The sequence below is a fragment of the Protopterus annectens genome, chromosome 4.part0 (genome assembly GCF_019279795.1).
Source record: "Protopterus annectens isolate FY-2018-M chromosome 4.part0, PAN1.0, whole genome shotgun sequence".
NCBI lineage: Eukaryota > Metazoa > Chordata > Ceratodontiformes > Protopteridae > Protopterus > Protopterus annectens.
Window position 1 is genome coordinate 616,001,670 of NC_056733.1, and position 22,589 is coordinate 616,024,258.

At 41.1% G+C, this 22,589-nt stretch overlaps 1 protein-coding gene across 7 annotated transcripts in view; it reads left to right on the forward strand.

Moving 5' to 3' along the window:
* The window catches only part of RILPL1 (Rab interacting lysosomal protein like 1), an 877,667-nt gene that overhangs the window by 689,349 nt on the left and 165,729 nt on the right, over nt 1-22,589 (forward strand). Inside the window, exon 9 of one of the 7 annotated variants that reach the window (XM_044068562.1) lies at nt 14,936-15,020. The exons of 5 other annotated variants lie outside the window; for them this stretch is intronic. In XM_044068562.1, coding sequence (XP_043924497.1) covers nt 14,936-15,020 — 85 coding nt within the window. Of the gene's footprint in view, nt 1-14,114; nt 14,224-14,935; nt 15,021-22,589 lie in introns of those variants that run through there. One more of the 7 variants, XM_044068560.1, reaches the window with a different exon arrangement.

Genomic DNA, 22,589 nt, shown 5'->3' on the forward strand with positions numbered 1-22,589 from the left:
GAATTGGAGAAACCATGTGGTTAGGTCTGAGTGAGGCTTGGTGGACAGCTGAGATTATACTCTCCTGGTCTGCCTCAGGAGGAAAGCAATTTCTAGAAGATGAGGCTGTACCAGAAGAAACCATGGTTAATGGAGCAAAAATGGAGCTGTCAGAATGAATTTGGTCTTGTGCATGTTGCTTTTTCCAGATAACTGGAAATAAGTGGAAACGGAGGGAAAGCATAACGTAAAACTAGGCCCCACTTCTGGATGAATGCATCTGTAGGAAATCCTCACAGTGTTAGACCAAGGGAAATAAGTTGCAGCATTTAGTATTGGTTGGAGATGCAAAGAAATCATAGCAATGCTTCCTGCAATGCAAGAAAACAGCTGTGACTTCCTGCAAGTTAATACACCAACTGTGAGGCATCAGCAAACAGTTGTTGAACCTGACTGCTAAGTGATTGACTTGATCCAGAATATGATTTGCTGTGAGATAGCAATTGCTTACAAATGCCCACTTCCAAAGTCTAACGGTCTCCTGGCAAAAGATTTAGGAACAGATTCCCACTTGCTTGTTTGTAAACCATACCACAGCCATGTTGTCAGAGTGGATGGCAACAGCACCTGTTAGGAGGGAGTCTTGAAATTACTGCAAGATTAGAAAGATTACTCTCATTTCCAGAAATATGATGTATAGAAAGGTCTGTCTTTCTTCATGCCCCTTGGATGGTGTGCTCATGATAGTGCCCCCAACATGAAGTAGATTCCTCCTATGGGTAATATCCCATCTGGGGTGGAGGTTTGGAACAGTCTGCCTACAGACAGGCTGAACTCATGACTCCTCCTCTGGTGATCCTTGCACTTCCTGGAAATCCTGACTGGGAGGTCTAAGAGGTCCTAGTAACTGATCCCATTGTATGTATTGTGAGTAACCACTGTAACACCTTCATATGAAAAATGGGCATTGGGAAAAATGTACATGAACTCCACATAACTCTCGGTGTCATCAGACAAAAAGTTGCTACCACAGACTGGTTCAGCAGAATCTGAGAGATGATTAACTAAACAGAGAAAAGTCTGTCCTGTGGAAGTAATGCTCAATAAGAGACTGTTCATCCTACATCCATTGAATGCCATCAGATGGATAAGCCAGACTATGTAGGCGTCATCTGGGACTTCTTAGTACTCGCCATTATTCCTAAAGACTGGAAAAGAGAGGAAGAAGATAGTCCCTGAAGGTCATCAGGCTGTCCATTATAGGGTCTGCCAGGAGCCAGTTGTCCAGGTACAAACAACATTGTTGACCCAGTAGCCTTAAATACACTGCTATAACTGCCATACATTTGATAAATACACTAGGGACTGAGGTGAGGTCAAACAGTAGTACAAGAACCTCATATATTCCTTTTGTTCTCTTTCCATCAAATATGATTGCTGTCCCATGGCTCCCAATCCCCAGTCTGTCCAGTTGGGAAGGAGGAGGATTGGGAAATGCTACTTAACTCTGATATTATCTCCCCGGCTGGTATCATTGTTAGTGGTCAAGGAGAGGAGCTTCGGAAAAAAGATAGCAACTGGCAGTGTCACATACACTGGAAATATGGCCTTTCTAAGCCCTGCCCCTTCTGTAGCATTCTGATGTCACTAGAGTAGGCTGCCACCAGTCTGCACACCCTTGTCTTGTGATCTTCGAGTTTATTCAGCACTCTTCTTTCCTCCAGGATGGGCATATCTGTCCTCCCTGCCAGATCCATCAAGTGTCCAAGCCACTAATTAAAGTTAAGTTGCCTGATCCATATTCAGCACTTCAACTATGCTGTCTGAGCTGGCTTGTTTGCAGTTTTAATGCGCAGGTAGGAATTTTTGGGGGTCCAATGAGTATATCCAGTCTCCTTGATGCAGTTACCAAAAGATGCAGTGTATCATGACCAGCAAAAGGACTCTTTTGACATGTACTGATTTAGGTTGCATTAATGGAAGTTGGGTCCAAGGTTTGTAAAAGAACCCTGAGTAAAACCTAGCCCTTGTTGATCCAAGAGGACCTCTTTAATTGCTGTTTTTGTAACAGGTAATAGAAATTAAAAAACAAAAAATATCAAGAGAGTATTAATAAGACTCACAGAATTCATTTCACTATTTCATATAATACTGATATGTCAGATTTCATCAGAAAAACAACTTGCAAAAGCTTAAATAATTATTAATGCCCCACATCAAACCAGTAAGCTTTCAAAGGTGTCTATATTATAAACACGAAAGCTGAAAACAGTGAATACATCTACACTGACACATAAAGGTCGATGTACAAAAAGAGAGAAATACGTAATCAGCGAAAATGAAAATGCCAAACGTATTTGCTTGGCCAGCAGGGCAATCGTGGGGATGAGGAAATATATAATTTTCCCCACTGTAGTGTGGTCTTGGAGTTGGTATATTTAAGTAGGGGGGTGCAAGAGGGCTTTCCCTTCTGCAAAGGTGTGCTAATTTAATTTTATTTAGTTAGTTTGAGCTTACCTGCATGGCTCTGTTGGTTGACGAAATATGTTCAGCATTTTCATTTTCGCCGATTATGTATTTCGCTCTTTTTGTACATTGACCTTTATTTGTCGATGTAGATGTATTTGCCGTTTAGACCTTTCGTGTTTATAATATAGACCCCTTTCAAAGCTATTCTTTAAACAAAAAGCACATCTGTAGGAAATTGGAAAAATGGCAGCCATTCATGCTTCAGTAACAAACACCAAAAAAGTGATGAGATGGGATATCTGGAAGGAGGAGAGACTGAGCTGACAAAAGAGAGGAATGGAATTGTACAACCTCTGGATATTATAGTCATCACCCACTTTTCCTGTATGATAGCCATCCTTGTGAATAAATGAAGGGACAGGCAACCCAAGATTGTCTCCAGAGTAGGATAGTTGGGCACGGTGATAAGAAGTAGTCTTCAGACCCCCTGGTGAAGGACTACAGTACCCCAGACCATTCTGCCAATCTTGACCACCTTTGGAATGTCAGACATTTTGAAAATTGCCTCTACCTCAGCAACATCTTCTAGATGCTTTGCTTTGTTGGTAGGCTGCTATTGGCCACATCTGAACCCTATTTGATGTCATCTTTGTTACATCCTAGAGTAAGGTAGTGATGGAGGTTGAAATTTCACTCCAAAGGCAGTGAGGACTTTGTACTGCTGCATTTGTTTCAGTAGCCAGGCTTTGAACATCTAACAAAAAAGCAAGATTCCATTATGTGAGGAATTCTCCTTTATATCCTTGGCAAATTGTGTTAAGAGTAACCAGGCATGGCATCTGAAGGCTTTTCCTTTGCCTGCCACACTTGCCAAATTATCCACTATACATGGTCAGCTTAGAAGTACAGGATATGGTGTCATCTGGAACAAAACTTCCTTCTTAATTCCACTGTTTGGTAACCCTTCTAGAATCTGCCTGGTGCTTCACATGCCAAGTCTCTCTGGAACCTTAGCATAACTGTTACGTAGTTTACTGATCTCAAGGAGAAAGTGAAGGATAAGAAAACTTGCTTCCCTGGCTGATCCAAAGCATCTTCTTGTTTAGAAGAGTTAGCCTCTTTGAAGTAGCAACCTTCTTCTTGGTGGCTGCAGCCACAATATAGTCTACCTCCAGTGTTATGGAAATCAGAAGAACCCACCTGGCATCTGTGGTACAGGGGCCACCATGCCAGGGTCATTCCACATTGGCTGTACCACCATCTGAAGCATTTTGCATGCTGTGGGAATCACCAAAGAAGAAGAAGAAGATTTGGGTGATGGCAGAAGCAGAATGTGAAAAAAAGTGCTATGGCTGCTCAGCCTTCATGCAAAAAAGCACTGAAGAGAGTCAGCTGGTATTTATTTGCAGGGCAATGGAAGAATTTACATTGCCTGATAGAATTAGGAAGCTATATGAAAGGTCAGAGGCAAGAATTAACATAGGAGGGTTCCTCTCCAATAACTGTGTTTGAGCAGAGGTAGCAGACATAGATGTCATCTTTTCCCTTTATTTGCTTTATATTTAGAGACATTGGCAAAGAAAGTAAGGGACTTACAAATTCAAGGCTATGACTGGCTCATTACTCAAGAAAAGTTACCTTTATTTGCAGATTATATTGTTTTGTACTTGATAAATCCAGAAAAAATAACATTTCATTGTTATGGAATATTTTGATACAGTTTTCTGGATATAAAATTAATGAATATTAAAAAAGGCTATAGCTGTAAACTGTAACCACACGTGAATTGGTTTAACAATACCCATATTTATGGACACCTATTAAGATGAATTATTTAGTTGTATAGATTAAAAAGCATTCTGAAATTGCAGTTAAAGATATGTAGAAAGAGACTAAACATGTGGTCATTCAAAAATTAAGAAACTGGAAACTCTTGATTATGGATATGGATAGTTGTTGTTTGTCTTTCTGCTTTTCCTGGTTAGGGATCACCACAGCGGAATTCCAGTCTGCTAATGACTGCTAATGATTGGCAGTAGATTTTCACGAACGCCGAGGTGCCAGCTCGACGTTCAACCTTCAACGAAGGCACGCCCATTTATGCATGTCTTTCGAACACCCACCCAACCGTGGGGAGGACATGCAGACTCCACACAGAAGGCACTCCCCACACTCTAGCCGAGAATCGAATGGGAGAACCTCTTACTGTGAGGTAACAATGCTACCACTGCACCACCGCGGATTATGGATACAGATAGTAATATACAAAAATGAAAATGTTTTTATTGCCTCTAGTTTTATATACAGCTCAGGCATGTTTTTATCACCTTAAAGAGAAGTTGATGAAGATAAAGAGATGAATGACTTTATTTGGGAGAAGTAAAAGGCAAGACTTAAGTGGAGTATGTTGATTTAGAACACGGTGATTAAGGATTACCAGATTTGAAGGGATGTTTTAGAGCTGTACAGTTAAGGCTTATTTACATAACACAAGTAGAAGGTAATAAATCAGAATGGACACAAATGATGAATCGGGAATGGGGAGCAGTTTGAGAAGAAAGGAGAGAATAGGGTTTTGGATGCAGATCCTTAAGGAGAATAATAACAACCATACAAAATGTTATATTCATAAAGCAGAAGAAAGTATTCTAAGAACTAAACGAACACAGGAATGGAGAAAGGAGATTTTACGAATACTGATAACTGCAAGCAGGGGTATAAAAAAATAGGCAAAGGAACCAAGGCTTTGCGAGCAAATAACTAGGGAAGGAAAGAAAATACAGTGGGATTAGGCCAAACAGATGTTTGGACTGCAGGTTAGAGACTGCCTTACGTACCAGGAATTGATAGCAGGATGTATGCAAAGAGAAGGGGATAGTGGAGTGCTAAGTGAAAGACAAGGAATCTAGAACAGAATCTGCTGTTAAGAAAAGGAATAACTAATAGGGCATATAAAATATTGCATGATAGCTATAAGAGCCTATCAAATGAAGTTAGAAAAGATTGCAAAAAGAGAATCTGGGAAGCAGTTTACAGATGAACAATGGAAGGATGTCTATATGGCTCTCAAGTAAGCAACAACCTCCAGAAGGTTTAGGGGTTTTGCTTGAAAATGTTTGCATAGATATTTTATACCACAAGCAGACTTCAGTGAACGTTTCCTCGGGTAGATAGCAATGCTGGATATGTGATAGGAAGGAGATGTAATTGGGAACATTTTTATGGAAATGTAACATTTTGGCAGATTTTAGAAATTAGAATACTTTGTCAGAAATGTTGGGGAACAAATCATTGTAACTAAGAAAATTATTCTTTTGAGCATGGACTTGAGATTTAAAATGCCTATTCACAGTAGGGCCTTACTAAGTTTAATGCTGTTGGCTTCCACAAAAACAATTACCAGAAAATGGCAATTAAAATCTAAACCAACTGTACTTGAAGTACTGAATATTGTGAAGGAGATTAAAGAACTGGAGTTGGGATCTTTAGAAAAGGGCATGATAACATTATACATTATATATAAATAAACAGAATGTGTGGGGAATTTGCATTTTTTAGTTTGCCCTGGAACCTTAATCTTAAAACTTAATTTGCAGTTGTGGAAAGAATGTGTATTCCTGCAAGATTTTAGCATTGTTTATACATTATACCACACTTCTATTTCTGTAAGTAGAATTGCATGTAAAAGATTAATTTATTTATTTACTTATTTATTTTAACGTTTGTTTAGCGGGAAAGTCCAACTTGGAACAAAGCCGATTTTCAGCAGCGGCCCAGGGAGAAACACTCCAGATGCATGTCTTTGAAAAACTTAGCTTTTGTTTTGTATTTGGAACCCAGTCTGGGGCCTCAGTCTTATATCTATCTTCATTCACAGTTGTAGCAGGACTGTGATCTATTGCCAGATTTTAGCCTTGTTTAGTAATTTATTACAGTGTTACTTCTAATTTTTTTTGCATAATATGGTGCCTTAGTTTGTGGTGGGATTGCAGTAATGACAGTATTGTGAATTCTGCTCCAGGATTTGTGCTTCAGTACTTTTTATAGCTGTAATTATCTGATTAAAATTACATGTGAATTCTGGTCCAGGATTTATGCTTTAGTGCTTTTTGTAACTGTAATTGTCTGCTTAAAGTTACATTCCAGTAGTCTGGTGCCTTGGTTTGTGGTGAGATGGAAGTAGTGGCAGTATTGTGAAGTCTGCTTTAGGATTTGTGCTTAACTACTTTTTATAGCTGTATAAATCTGCTTAAAGTTGCATTCCATTGCCTTTCTGTTTACCTTGTTACTGGTTTGCATCATTTTTTGAGTGTGCCCCAGCCGCCACTGAAACCTTAAGGTAAATGTTTCTGGAATTCTAACCATAGGACTAGAGCTCCAGTTTGAATTTTTTCCCGACTCTCCCACCCTTTTCGTGTTGTGGTTTTAAAAGGCTGTGTCTCTGGATTCCACCCTTTTTAGTAGTCTGACTTCCAAAGTCCCTCACTGCCTTCTTTCATTGCTATTGTCTGTTGTGTAACCTAGTTAAGTACTTTCTCATTCATTGTTTTTTATATGTCCATAATACTAAGTGCCCACCCAGCAAAGCAGTATTGCACTTGAGTAAACCTCTGTTGCTACAGATTGCCTCTTGCTCATTTTCCCAGGGCTCCCATCTGTTTGGCACCCTTACCATACTTTGAGGGGGTCCGGAGTTAATCTTACTGCATCCTTGGCAGATAACAGATATTTATCTTATTGTTTTGCACTTCAGTTAATTGTTTAGTGCACTGCTGTTTTATGTTTGTTTTATTTGATGATTTCACCTTTAAATCATTCTAAAGGTTCTTCATACTTGAAATTGCCTTGTCAAGGTAGTTTGTGAGTGTAATGCTGCAACAAAACAAGTCAAGGAATCTTTCATTATATTTTTACATCAAGAGGTTAGCAGTACCCTGTGCAAACTCAAATACCCAGAAAGTACATTTTATCTGTAAAACTACCCTTAGAACTGAAACCTGTAATTTAATGTGGCTAAAATAAAGCCATTGCTCATACAAGCTTAGAGCAGCTAGTTTGTACATTAAACAGCACTACTATCAAATCTTAGCACAATCTAACGTAGTTTACTGCCAAACCCAGAGACCACCTGCACAGACAAGGACAAAAGGTTGAGAAGTCTCAGTCTGTATTAGAAACAAGCATAACGCTATGTTGGTTAAACAGGATGATGCCCTGGAATGTATCTATATGCAAATCACCATAGACATAGTCCCATACCATATCCTAGGAAGCTATAGGTCACCCTGTATGTCCCTAGAGACCCATGGCTTATACCTAGACCTACTGGAGACACTTAACCATTAAACCAAATACCCTGGACTTCATTAACACAAATACCCTTGACCATATAGTGTGCACACCCACCAGAGGTTCAGATATACTAATCAATATGAGAGAGTGCTGCACCCCCCCCCCCCCCAACATCATGTCTTCACTAATGAGGTCAGAACACAATGCTGTCTCCTTCAAAGTAAACATCAGCTTGGTAACCCCAAACCCTGTAACAGTTAGGAACTATTATAAAGCAAACTGCATCCTATTAAGTGACAGTTTGTCAAAATTCACTGTGCCTCCCAACCCAAAGTTCACAGCAAACTACTCAGAATTGTTCACAGAGATTCTGTACAACCCTGTAAATGGCTGTATAGAGACTGCTGTACCTTGTAGAAGTAAGTCCAAAACGAACTCTAAAAACACACTGGTAGAATCCTAACCTTAGTAGGATATTTAACAAAAGAAAAAGGCATGGCTAAAATCAGGAAGAGAAACTCCCATAATGACAGGAGCTGTCTAATTGAACTAAGCAGGAAACTAAGAGGACTGATTAAACAAGTTCAGTTACAAGATCATGATTGCCTCATAGGCTGAAGGCACCCACAAGGCCTTCTACAGCTGTGTCTGAAACCTCAAAGGCATCATACCATATATCATTTGCCAAGCTGGTGGTCAATTGTGCCACCTTCACTGAGCAGAGAGACATAGCAAATTTCTGGCTGACAAATTCAACTCAAACTTCACCCATTCCCCCCATGAAATACCTACTAGCATAACCCCCACTCAGATATTAACAGGGAGCAGATCCTTGAGACACTTGTTACGGCCAAAGACATAAACTCATTGGGCTCATGCAATATCCCGAGATGCCTCCTAAGTAGCTTGAAATATGATCTATCAGGACCACTTCAGTCACTTTTCAACTGTAACCTCAAAACAGGCTTTGTACCATTAGAATGGAGGACTGCAGTGGTTATTCTCTTTCACAAGGGTGGACCATCATCCGACCCTAGAAACTGCAGACCTATCAATCTGACTAATCTAATATGCAAAGCCATGGAATGAATTATCATGGAAATGGTCAGGAAAGACATAGGCAACCTTCAGACACTGGAACGAACACAGTTTGGCTTTGTCAGGGGAAGGTCATGCCTACTAAACCTGGTTGACATCTTTGAGGTCACCAAGGCAATGGATGAGGGGAATATGGTGCATACCATCTACCTGGGCCTGGCTGAGGCTATCAGTACAGTACCCCACTCGGGTACAATTGGAGGCTTCAAAATCCAGTTTGTTTAAAAGTATACTCATTTTCATCTCAAGAATGAATCCTTCTGAAGGATAAACTTTATCTTTTTTTTTTAACACCCCATTCCCCCATTTAAAATAATCTTCTCTAACAATACCCCCTTATCACCAGTCTCGGAAACCAAACTATTAGGAGTTATCATAGATAACAACATGAAATTCGACAAACGTATAGCACAAACAATAATAAAAGTCCATAAAAAACTCGGCACCCTCTACAGATGCAAAAACTACCTCACCAATAATCAATAACAGTAGAGCCACCATCACAACAAACCACCTATTGTCTACACTTCTCTATGCTTCTCCCATACTAACTAACCTAAACAAAGGAGACTTAAATAAATTAACCAGCTGTTTTAACAAAATTGCAAAGTTTGCTACTGACTCAGCTTTCAGGACCCACCATTGTGTAGCCCTCAAACCACTATCCTGCCTAGAACTCATCAGATCCTATACAATCCTGAAAAAACTTCAGATCTATGAGGCCTACTAAATCACTACACTAACAACTGTCTTCTAAGATCCACCAATAAAGCACAAGTTGAAATGTCCAAAAGCAGGAATTGTTAAGGTGACTCCCTGTACTCTAGTGCCATTGCAAAAGTATGGAATAGCTTTCCCCTAGAAGCCCGTATCCTAGAACAAAACATAACTTTAAAAATCTTTTCCAGTCCTACTTAACCAGCTCATGGAAGTGTACCTGCTCAGACCCAGGATAACCTCCCACTAGATCAAATATCTTACTGTATCCCAGATACCTTATCTGTATGTATATATATTTATAGATATATATATATATATATATATATATATATATATATGTATATATATATATATATATATATATATATATATATATATATATATATACACATACACACACACACACACACACACACACACACACACACACACACACAAGGGAATGTTATGAGAAAAGGCTATATGGCTATCTCGGACTTAGTATATATAAGTCTAGATATTCAGCCATTCAGTTTAAGTATTATGAGACTCGCCATGGCGGGTTCTAACATTTAAAGTAGTTGTTTACATATATATCGTAAACGCACACATACACAGATGCAACTGTCAGTTACAGACAGTTGTATGATGTGACGTTACACCACAGAACTTTGATTGTGATCAAATGAATGAATAAGTATGTAAAGAATTCCCACACAAGAATGTATCTTCTCAGCTTACTGCTGTTGGAATACAGTATGAACCCGCTGAGACTCTATATATACACACACACACACACACACACACACACACCTTTGAACCTCTTAGCTTAAAAAATCAAGGGAAGAGGTAAAAAAATATTTGGGAAAAAGACCAAAATCAGGGATAGATATTGCCCTTATGTACCCTCTATCAGTGCAGAGGACTAAAGCTCCTACTTTATATACCAAGGGTACAGGGTTTAAATCGTTCCACGTTTATTTGCCTCCTGTGTGATTTTTGAGCAAGTCACTTAACCAAAAACTGCTTTGGGGCAATTAGGAATTTGTGCTAGGTTGCTTAATGGTCTCCTGGACTGCAGCCTGGTAACTACCTACACTTGTGAAGTTGCTAGATAACAGACCTTGCATTAGTATGCTTTATCTGTTAGCTGTGCTCAACATAAACAGCAACTACATATTATACAAAGTTAGAATAATGAACAAACAACAACAGTCAGCTATTTTCCCCCTACAAACAGCCCATATTTTGTATATCCCTCTAATTACTCCACTTAATTTAGAAAGTTAATAAAACAACAGCTTGTGTATCAGCATGCATTTTGCATTGAATAAGAAGCATGAAACTGTAATATCCTACATTTCTGATTTAACTGTAATCTACAATACAAATAATGAAATTCAGATGTCTGGGAGTTTGGCTACTTGTAACCTTTAGTGATTTACCAGAAAATTAAAACAAAATGATGTGGTGCAGGGCAAGAATATGAAGCAAACTCAGAAAAGTTTTGCAAAATCCAAGAATGTTAATAACTATCACTACCTCAGTTCTGGAAAGCCAACCACCAAATATGTCTGCCAGCCAGTACTAACGTTAAAGGGAAAAACAAAACTTAACTCACACTACTGCTGCTAGAACATGTTGTCTCTACACTATGGATATTTCCTTTCCTTTCACATTTTGTGACTTCTTGCTTATCTGTATAGACAATGAATCAGATCAATCGTGGATGGAAAGAAATAGGAGCCCAACAATTTCAATGGCCAAGTGTACTGCACCTTCCCCCTTGGACACTGCAGCTACTCTACCTTTGAAAAGGGGTGCTGCAGGCTTAAAGACATGTCTTAAAAAAATATTAAATGAATAAATGCCAGGAAGGTGCCTCTTGTAAATTAAGGCCAGCCATGGGAGTATTAAGCAGAAGATGCAGTTTTCTTCTTTGCTACAGATGTGGCTTTCTTTGCAGTTTTGAGAAGTACACTAGTGATAAATTTGTCCTTTTCAACCACAGGGAAAATATTAATCTTCCAGATTACATTTCTTTATTGATGAAATTGATTTGGGGAATTGCATATTAGAGCTGACATTGTCTGAAAAACATGTTCAAAGGATGTCATTAAGTACTGTTTAAGTTCTTTTGGAAATCAGCAACTGTACAAAGTTCTTAATTTTGTCAGAATTGCCCAAACCAAGCAGAAAAAGACTATGTTGCTGGCAGCCAAGGTTTGAATACGGTGTCAAGCACTTGTAAAGTAGGACTTATCAGCCGTTGCCAGCTCACCCGTGCTGTGGGAAGGGAGGTGGGTCTGTTTCAGCACATGGGTGACCCCTAGCAGGAACACTAGGCAATGCACGCCATAAATTTCACTCCTAGTGAGCCCTCATGTCTGTGTTCAAATCACACAGTAAGCTAATAAGAATTCAGTTTGTAGAGGAATGCTTCCCCTTGAAGGGTAGAACACAGAAGAGCTCAAAAGTTATTGCAAAAGGGGAGGGGGTGCTTTGCCTGTGGAAAGGATAGGCTGCCCCTCACAACCAGCAAACTGGTCCACTCTCTACTATCCAACTCTCGCAGTAGAGGGGATGAGCTCATTGGGGTTCCCCAACAGGACAAATAGTATGTGGTACTCTCACCTAACTCAGGGATTCCCAGCTCCTGCTACTGTAGAATGGCTAGGTTGATTGAGTGCAGGTAGAGGAGCCATTGGGCTTGGTCCTGCAGTGAAGGAGATTACAAATGAGTTATGGTTTATTGCATACTAGGACTTTTCTCCCTTGGTCACTTCTGAAAATGTACTCTGCACAGTAGGGCCCTCCCAATTAACAAAATTTAAGTTAATAATGAGTTAAAAGGTGAGTACAGCAGGCCAGGCTGAAGCTGGTTAGGAAAGGATTTAACAGATGGAAAGTAGAAACTGGCTGACAGAAGACTTGCCTTTACTGTTTCATGATTCCTCGTGTTAATTTCAAGTTGTTGATTCGCTGAATGATATTTTTCCTTTGCAGGTAATTGTTGTTTCATCTCTTTGCCCTGGTTAGTTGCAAGTCATCCATTCCTCTGTTGAACAATGGGCATATTAGTTCCGTTTCAAGACATTGAGGTTCAGCTTAGGGGGGACCACAATCAGGCAGCCATGAAGGGTGGTTTGAGATTTTTCTGTTTTATGCCCTATTCGTTTGTGCATTAGCTGGTAAGCTACCCACAGATGGCTTCAGTTAGTTGGCCTGGGTGTGTGACACCCCCTACACACTTCTGTAAGTGCTTATCATAGAAGCAACTTTACCCCTTGTCATAAGGTACAGGAGACTGTTCTCCCTGGTCCCAACCAGGAGTGATCCTGACCAAATGTTTGCTCTCTGAGCATGTCAACACCAGTTGCTCCCTGAAAGAGGTGAGCAAGCTCAACCCTTTAATACTTCTCTCACAACCACTCGGCTCCCCAGTGCTGGGGCCTCTAATCAAGCCCAGTTGTCTGGGGTTTCCATAATTTTTTCCATGAAGCTGGATTCATTTGCAGGTAATGTAAGGACAGCATCACTTCATAGTGAGTTGGCATAGGGCACAAATACCTGCTAAAAGGACTTTAGCAAAAATAAAACAGACTACTAACGGAATGAATTCAGATTTGGCTCACCTGGTCCAAGCTGATCTATGCAGGTACTAGTCTAGCCTTTGACAGGTTCACCAACTCCTCTTCAATCCTTTAGTGACAATCTCTGTGTTACATCAACAGTATACCAGCAGCACAAATAAATACTGTCACAGAATTTATGTAAAATGATCTGTCTCAGTACTGTGCAGGTTCAGCACAACTATCATGACAGATAGAGTTGATTTATCTGCTGAGTGCTCCTGTTACCAGTTTGCCACTAACAACAACAATCACCAGATATTCTGCTGCTATTTCCTCCCTAAAAATGTACTTTTCACTGGTCTAAGCCCAAACCCACATGGAAGAATTATGTAATTGCTCTGCACTTAGAGTACACTGAATAGGCAGGAGTAGTCTGTATAAATTATATTTTACCAAGTGTTATTTATATTTTAATGTTACACTCTGAAAATCAGAGCAGTAGTAATCAACCTGAATGATGTTAAACCACATTTTCAAAAACTTCCATGTTTTTCCATCTACCTGTGCCCTCCCAGGGAATGACAATCTGTGCATCAGTTTGGGGAGAGGTGTAAAATGTGTAAAGACAACACATTTACATAAGGAGTGCCCTTGTGTATTTGAGGATGGGTGCGTTCTCAGCGTTAGTCTGAATCCTTTTGGGGGATTGGGGTGAAGCAACAACAGGTACGAGAGATGTGTAGCTTACATTGGTGTTTGTCTAAATGAAAATTCTTCCTACCTGGGAGACGCTGCATGTGGCGGTGAGGTTTCATTCTAGAACCTCCACTCTGTGTATGGTGTTTTTGAGCCAAAACTATAAGTCAGTGCTGTCTATGTTAGTTATTTGTTTCAGCTAGATACTGCAGGACTATACCAGAAAAGTTATGCTGACAGTAAATTTCAGGTAGACAGGCACACACTTGTTAAACACTGAACCAGATTATCTTTTTTCTGCTTTAGGCCACATCCCACTAGGAGTAACTTGATGGCCCGCAATCTTTCTGACTTTTTCTTTTTTTTTCAACTTAAGAAGGTGACAGGTAAGACAGTGTAAAGAGTTGATCTTTTTCTTGGGTTTCATGGGTGCAGGATAAGGGAGTAGGTTGGAGATACAGATAGTTTCTGTTGAAGTTTGATCGTTGTTTTGTACCGTTATACTTCACCCTCCCACTGTTGTCAGCACCATCATACAGTAGGTGCTTGGTGTCCCATGTAACAACCTAGAGGCTGTACCACCTTGTCAAAAGGTCAATGGTGATGAATAGTTGTAACCACTGGCAACTCTAACTGCATCTTACTAATGAACACTTTAAACAGGTATTCTGTTGTCCCTAATGATAAAATACATAGATAAGTCAGTATTATACCTTTAACTGAACCAATAACCAGTATGTACATTACAAATGAAATACACTTGAGCTTTCAACTTAACATGAGGCCTTCTGTATCAGTAAAATCTTTTGGTAGAACAGATTGCACAAAAAGACTACATTCTGTACAGAAAATAAATGTAATGAAAAGTTTTGCTGGCCATGATCATTTCCAAACAAGCAGCTTGTTTTCATGTTTCAGTTTTTATATTGTAGTAGTGTAAATATCATCATGAGCAGTCCTTAGGCACTCAAAGCAGCTGCAGATGATCTGTAACATACAAGTAGCTTGGATGTAGCGAGGCTTATTGCATTAATGCATGTGAGTTTACAGTGATGTGCACAGTGCCTGTTATGTACAGCCTATTTCCAGGCTGCTGTTAAGAGTTCTTTATTTTCCTTCTTTTGTAGCACTGAATACGAGCTAATGTACAGTTATTTTCATATTTTAACATCGGGCTTTGTCTGCCTTCTGTTCATTATGGTATTATTTCAGGTAAATAAAAACAAATGATTGTCGTTGCATGTGCACGCTGCAGTGTCAGTGCTAGTTTCCACAGACGTATGCAGTGACTTGTGCAGCATGACCTTTGAAGCACTACCAGTACTGTTGTCGTGTGCTGTGTACAGATAAAGTCATTCATTCATTCATTCATTTTCAGTTACTTGCTTTGACCTTTTCAGAGTTTCTGAGTTATAGGTGAGCAACAGCTAATCCTGGCACTGTGCGACATAAATCAAATTGTTACTCCTTATGACTCTGTCAAATTATACATGTACCTGCACTCTCTCTCTCTCTCTCACACACACACACACACACACACACACACACACACACACACACACACACACACACACACACACACACACACAGCTATAGGCAGCTTGGAGGATTGTCAGTTACCTGCAGCATGTCTTTGAGATATGGGAAGTGACCTCAGCACAAGAAGCTGTAGTAATTGGTAATTTTGGACCATTTCTAGCACTTTTGAAGTTCCCTGGTTAAAATCTGCCTCTGGCATTTTTTTGAAGCCATATTGCTCAGACACAGCTCCACGTGGTCCTGTTGAGTCTTCCTGGCTACAGAGAACTGAAAAAAGCGACTGCTTTCCTGATTAAGTATCCTGCTGTTTTTTATATTTGTTTTACCTTCTACTGCTTACCTAGAGCAAGCTTTAACTGTTTTCATAGTTATTTACTGCATTTTTTATTATCTGCACTTAAAAGTACATTTTAGTCGAAATTAGTCTAATTCAAGTCGAAAAGTGTTTGTTTGCTGTTTAATTTAATTGTTTGGCTGCCCAATAAAGTGTGCTAGCCTGTACTACTGACTTATTGCCTTTTCTGCATTCCTGTGTGTTTCTATTTAAAATAAAAAAAAAAAAATATTCCTTGTTTTCCTGCCTCTCCTAAACTAGTTAGACCAGTTTACAGGCCTTGCTGTATCCTGGGCTGTGTTGTAGTTCCTGTGTTGTCCATTGCCTTACTTGGATAGAAGGAAGTTTCTTAGCTCACCAGTGGGAGTGGGGAGCCTTGAATAGCCTACCTGTCCTTGAGGGAAGTGACCTCAGCACAAGAAGCTGTAGTAATTGGTCATTTTGGACCATTTCTAGCTCTTTTGAAGTTCCCTGGTTAAAATCTGCCTCTGGCATTTTTTTGAAGCCATATTGCTCAGACACAGCTCCACATGGTCCTGTTGAGTCTTCCTGGCTACAGAGAACTGAAAAAGCGACTGCTTTCCTGATTAAGTATCCTGCTGTTTTTATATTTGTTTTACCTTCTACTGCTTACCTAGAGCAAGCTTTAACTGTTTTCATAGTTATTTACTGCATTTTTTATTATCTGCACTTAAAAGTACATTTTAGTCGAAATTAGTCTAATTCAAATCGAAAAGTGTTTGTTTGCTGTTTAATTTAATTGTTTGGCTGCCCACTAAAGTGTGCTAGCCTGTACTACTGACTTATTGCCTTTTCTGCATGTAGCGCGGAGTTGCCACTAGAGCACCATCGGGCAGCGCCGGTTAAACTATTTCTGGCTCCGCAAAGTTGCTCTTCATTTTTTCCCTTAGAACTGCTCTACTTGTAATCTAAACAGTCTATTCTCTATCTGTAAAGCTCAGCACTTGTTCTTAAAGCATTTTTAGTCAGGTAAAGCACTTCTATATTATACAAAGTACTTCACTAGCTTAAAACCCCCTTGAGTACCCACTTCCCTATAGGTCCTTTCTGACTCAGTTACACAGCAAACTTTTTCATTTCTTCTAGCATGTCAAAGGGTCAGTTGCTAGCGTCCTCTCCTGCTCAGCTGGTGAATCTGGGAATATTGAGGCAATGTTACAATTGCCTCATGTACACAGACAACCCTCTCCTCCTCCCACAAAACACAAATACATGCGAGAGATGCAACTATATAGCCAAACTGGAGGCTGAGCTCTCTCAACTCAGGACTGGCAAAACCAGACAGGAGGAGAAGGTAACCACACACACCATAAACCCAGTCTCACATAGAACTATCACAACTACAAATCAAACACATAAACACACAAAGACATACTCAGAGGCACTGATCAAAAATCTACCAAAACAGCAGAGGCCTCCAAAGCAGACACCCAAACAACTGCCACCACCTGATATAACACAAGCAACACATAGATCACAAAGTCAGTGTGCAAATCAGTCACAGCCCTTAAGGCCAAACACAATGCCAGACACACTTGTTATAGGTGACTCCATAGTCAGACACACTGACGTCCCACTCACCAGACTGAACAAGGAGAGGGTCACAGTAAGCTGCCTGTCGGGCGCTAGAATCCGCCACATAACACAAGCACTCAGGTCACTCCACAGCAAGTACAAGTATGACTCAGTCATTGTCCATGCCGGCGTGAATGACCTGAGACGTACCTCCCTGGACTACATGAAAAGAGACATAAAGGAGCTCTCAGATTATGTAGCCCAGGCTGGTATGACCCTGACCCTGAGCAGTATCCTACCTTTACCAAGAATGATGCCACAATACAGAGACAAAATGATCAGTTTTAATAATTGGCTTAATTTCTGGTGTCATTCTAAGGGGATCCAATGCCTGTCTGCCTGGAATAACATGCTTGACAAGCCACGCTGCTTCGCAAGGGACGGCTTGCACCTGTCACCCCTGGGTTTCCAGATATTGGCAAAGGCTCTTGCCACCCCCATAGTGCATTTTTTAGACAAGGCTCAAATTCTAAACCCACTGCCCTAGAAAACAATAATGGAAAAAAACTAAGGGTAATGCTGCTCAATGCCAGAAGTCTAAATCTCAAGATGCACGCCTCAAGCCCTCCTCAGTATGGAGAACATCGATGTCTGTGCTGTGACTGAAACCTGGTTCAAGGCTCCTGAGAGCACCCTGGCACTATCAGGTTTTACCTCATATCATGCGTTCCGCCCCAAAACCCGGACCGTACCACAAAAGGAGGGGGTGTATCCATATTCATCAAGGATACCCACACCTCCAGGCTGGTGGCAACTCACGAAGTATCAGAGACCATTCAGGTGCAATTAACCATAGGCAAAACTGCTCTACAGTTTGTAGCATGTTACAGGCCACCCTCTCAAACTCAGAAACCCCACACAGCCTTCCTGAAGACACTGGAGTGTATAAATGTCTCTCCAAACACCATCATATTGGGTGACTTCAACTACCCAAACATAGACTGGGAACATTACTCAAGCCCCAATACCCTAGCCCAAAGGTTCCTGGAGTTCATAAACTCAAATGCTATGGAACAACTTGTCACCATTCTCACAAGAGGTGAAAATATACTAGACCTGATCATCACAAACATGGGGACAAAATGCTCCACACCGGAAGTATATCCCTCATTGGTGAGATCAGACCATAAACTAATCTCACTGGAGATCCACATCCCGCCCACCCCCAACAAAAAGACCACAGTGAAGAACTTCTCAAAAGCCAACTTCACACTTCTTAAGACTGGTGTGGTATCCTTCAAGGCCCCTGAGCCATTGGAAACCACAACCCACGCTGCTGAATCCCTTACAAATGCTTTCTCGAGCACCTCCAGGATTGCATGGATCAAGCAATCCCAAATAAAATCAAGACCCTTTCCACCAAAGGCAAGCGCCCGATCTGGTGGACCCCAGCCATAAACAAACTTTACAACAAGAGGAGAAAGCTACTACAAGATAGAGCAAAATCCCTAAAAGGGAAGACATCTCTGATCAATACTAGTAAAAAACTACGATCACTCATAAAATCATCCAAGGCCAACTTTGAGAGAAAAATCGCCAAGGACTCAAAAGACAATCATAAGGCCTTCTTTAGCTATGTTAGAAATCTGGGTGGAAACTCCCAGATATGCTCAGAATTAGTCCAAAATGATACAAAAATCACTGAACCCACAGACATTGCAAACATACTGGCAGACAGGTTCAGTGAAAATTTCTCCCCTCCCTCCCCCCCAAAAGGAGAAATATCTATCCCAGCAGAGTGTAGCCTCCCAATCATCTCAAATGCCCAGGTGAGAGCTGCTCTCTCTAAAGCTAAAACACAGCATCAATGGGACCGGATGGTGTCCCCGGCTGTGTGCTACACGAACTCAATGAGGAACTAAACCCACACATAAGGCTGCTGTTTAATCTTAGCCTTACCACAGGATACGTACCCAAAGAGTGGTGTACGGCAACTGTGGTCCCACTCCACAAAGGCGGTGCTTCTACGGACCCTGGTAATTACCGCCCCATAAGCTTAACAAGCCTGGTCTGCAAAGCTATGGAGAGGATCATAATGGAACTCATAAATAAAGACATAGGGGACCTACAGACATTGGATCCTAACCAATTCGGCTTTGTCAAGGGCAGATCATGCCTCTTGAATTTGGTCGACTTTTTTGAAACAGTCACCAAGGCCATTGATGAGGGTAAGGCAGTTCACACAGCCTACCTTGACCTTGCAAAAGCTTTCGACACAATATCCCACTCGGGTATCATAGAAAAGCTCACCAGCTTAAATGTAAACCCATATGTCACAAGATGGGTTGCAAACTGGCTCAAGGACTGAACCCACAGGGTTAGAGTTGCTGGTGCCATGTCAGACTCCAAGCCGGTCACAAGCGGTGTCCCACAGGGCTCAGTCCTGGGCCCCCTCTTGTTCGGCATCTACTTTTCAAAAGTGCAGGCAAACATAGGAGGATTGTGGCTGACAAAGTTTGCAGATGACTGCAAACTGGGCGCCGTAGTTGAAAATCCATCAGACACAGATATCCTTCAGAGAGGTCTCATAGAAACGGATAACTGGTGCCAGAGCCATGGCCTTAAGCTAAACGCCAAAAAATGTATAGTCATACCCTTTGGTAAAAACAAGGTAACCCCAAGTTACCACATAGGTGGCAATCCATTAAGCACAGAAGAGGTTATCAGGGACCTGGGGACCCAAGTTGACAGTAACCTTTCTTTTGACACTCACATTGCCAAAGTGGTTAGGAGGATCTTCTACATTGCCCACCTGATTATGAAGGGATTCACATCCAGATCAAGGAAGGTCATTGTTCCCCTGTACTCTTCACTTATCAGACCAATGATTGAGTACAATGCCCCATTCGAATGTATCTTACCCGACACCTGCAGCAATTGGAAAGACCCCAAAAGTTCCTCACCAAAAGGATAAAGGGGCTCAAAAATATGCCATATGCTGCCCGACTGAAGAAACTCCAGCTCTATTCAGTCGTATACCGTCTGCTCAGAGGTGACCTGTGCCTGACATACAAGGCCATGTCCAACCCAGAATTAATGGACATGCTCCACCTCAAAAATCCAAATCCACCAGAGCCACAAGAGCAAGAGACTTAAACCTCAACACGGATATAAATAGGACGTGCTGGAGGGACAGATTCATCACCCAGAGACTCCCTATGCTGTGGAACAGAATCCCGGTCCATGTGAGACAGAGCACCTCGCTGGCTCTGTTCAAGAGGAATCTTGACCAGTGGATGGGAGATCGTAGGTTTACCCCGGGGATCATCTCTGTATCACTGCTGGACAGAGGCACGGCAAACTAATGGGTATAGTATTCTTCAACCTAAGGGGTGGTGAAAGCCACACAACTCTGGCTAGGCTTATAAATGCCCTAGGGCAGATAGCCTAGTATGAACCTATGAGAGGAAGCTGGAGTACTCACTGAAAACCTACAATCACAAAAGGAGGACATTCAGGACCATCATAAAAGGGGCCAGTGTACAAGAACAAAGGAGACATCCAGCTGTGGTCAGTATATAGGTATCAAACTCCTGTCACCTTGCATGAAAGTTCTGAAAAGGGTGATTAATAAATGAATAAGCAGAGTAGTAGAAAGTAAGATGGGAGACAAGCAATTTGGATTCAGATCAGGATGCAGCACAACTGACCCCATGGTTGTGTAACAGATAGATGAGAAGGAGCTAGAGATGAGGAAAAGGTCAAAATGGGCATTCCTACACTTAGAGAAAGCATATGGCAAGGTCCCAAAAAATCTGATTTGGGCAGCCCTGTAGTGATTTGAAGTCCCAGAAACATTTGTAGAATTAGTTCAGGCTATGCACAAGAATGCAATGACTCGAGCCTACAGCTGTCCAAACTGGTGATGGACTACATCAGCAAACAGGTTGCAGGGGACAGATCAGCAAAGTTGCTGTATGCAGATTCTTTGGCATTACAGGCTGATTCTGAGAAAGAACTTCAGTAAACGATACGGAAATGGAATGTAAAACTGAAGGCAAACGGGATGAAACTGAGTACATTTAAGACGGTTGTAATGGCAGCAAATGAGGGAAATCAGAAGAAGATGAGAGTTGAGATAGAGAGGAAAATAGTGGAATAAGTGTCTGGAAGAGGTGGTTGAGGAGAAGGGAAGTCTAGGTTAGGATGTCAAACTAGAATCAGAGATGTTGAAACCAACTGGCACAGAGTGTCAAGGCTAGTGTGTGACAGAAGAATGGAAAAGAAGCCGAAAAGTAAGGTCTACAAAACAGTATTGTGACTAGTACTACTGTATGGTACAGAAACCTGTAAAGGCAGAGAAGTTGAAGAAGCTAGAGATGACATGCCTGAGACGGTTGGTAGGATGCAAACTGTGGAACAGACAAAGACATGAGCAGAATCCAGAGTAGCTCTAGTTTCTGACAAGGTCAAAGAGAATGGACTACAGTGGTTTGGGCACATGTGCAGAAACCAGAAGACAGTCTGGTAAAGATTTGAAATAGACAGGAAGAAGGCAAGAGAAAGCAAGTGCATCCTGCAAATAGGTGGATGAATAATTTATTTTATTTATTTTATTTAACATTTGTTTACCAGGAAAGTCCGACTTGGAACAAGCCAGTTTTGATTGGAGGCCCAGGGTGAAACGCTCCAGACCCATGACTTTGTGACAGATTGTATCACAAATTGTGTGAGAGAAGACCTGCAAACAGTCAGGCATGACTTTTGAAGAATGTAGGAGAGTGGTACTGAATCAAGAGAGAGGTGGTGACTGTTGGCTTGACACCCCACACTATGTAGAAAATGGAGGAAAAAGGGGGGGGGGTCGATGATGATAGCCACCTCAGTCAAGAAGCACATTAGAGAACCAATCACTGTATGGCAGCAACATCTACCAATTTAGCACAGTGATTCTATAATAATGCCTTCAGTCATCGAGTGAACTGTGGTTTCTCTAATCTGATCAACAGTCAGCTGACTGGAAAAAATAAAATTACTTGCTGACTGGGTACTAACTACCTGAATACAAGTGGCTATACTTACATTTGAGTGCAGGGCTTACCATTGACTGTTCTGGGGAGTTAAACCTTACCCAGCTGTTGTACAACAGTAGCTGCTGTGAGAAAGCCGGTGCAGCTCTAGTATAGCTTTTGATACATCTGGGACCTTCCTCAGTAGGTGTACTTTTCAGGTTACTTTCTTTCCTCCATATTCAGGTTGGAGGAAAAGTGTGGGCCGTGGTGTCAACTGTTGTATTAGTCCCTAAGATCACTATCTCTGCCCTCAGCTTGCACAGTTTAGATACTTCCTGGTGTTTTTTTATGGAAATGTTT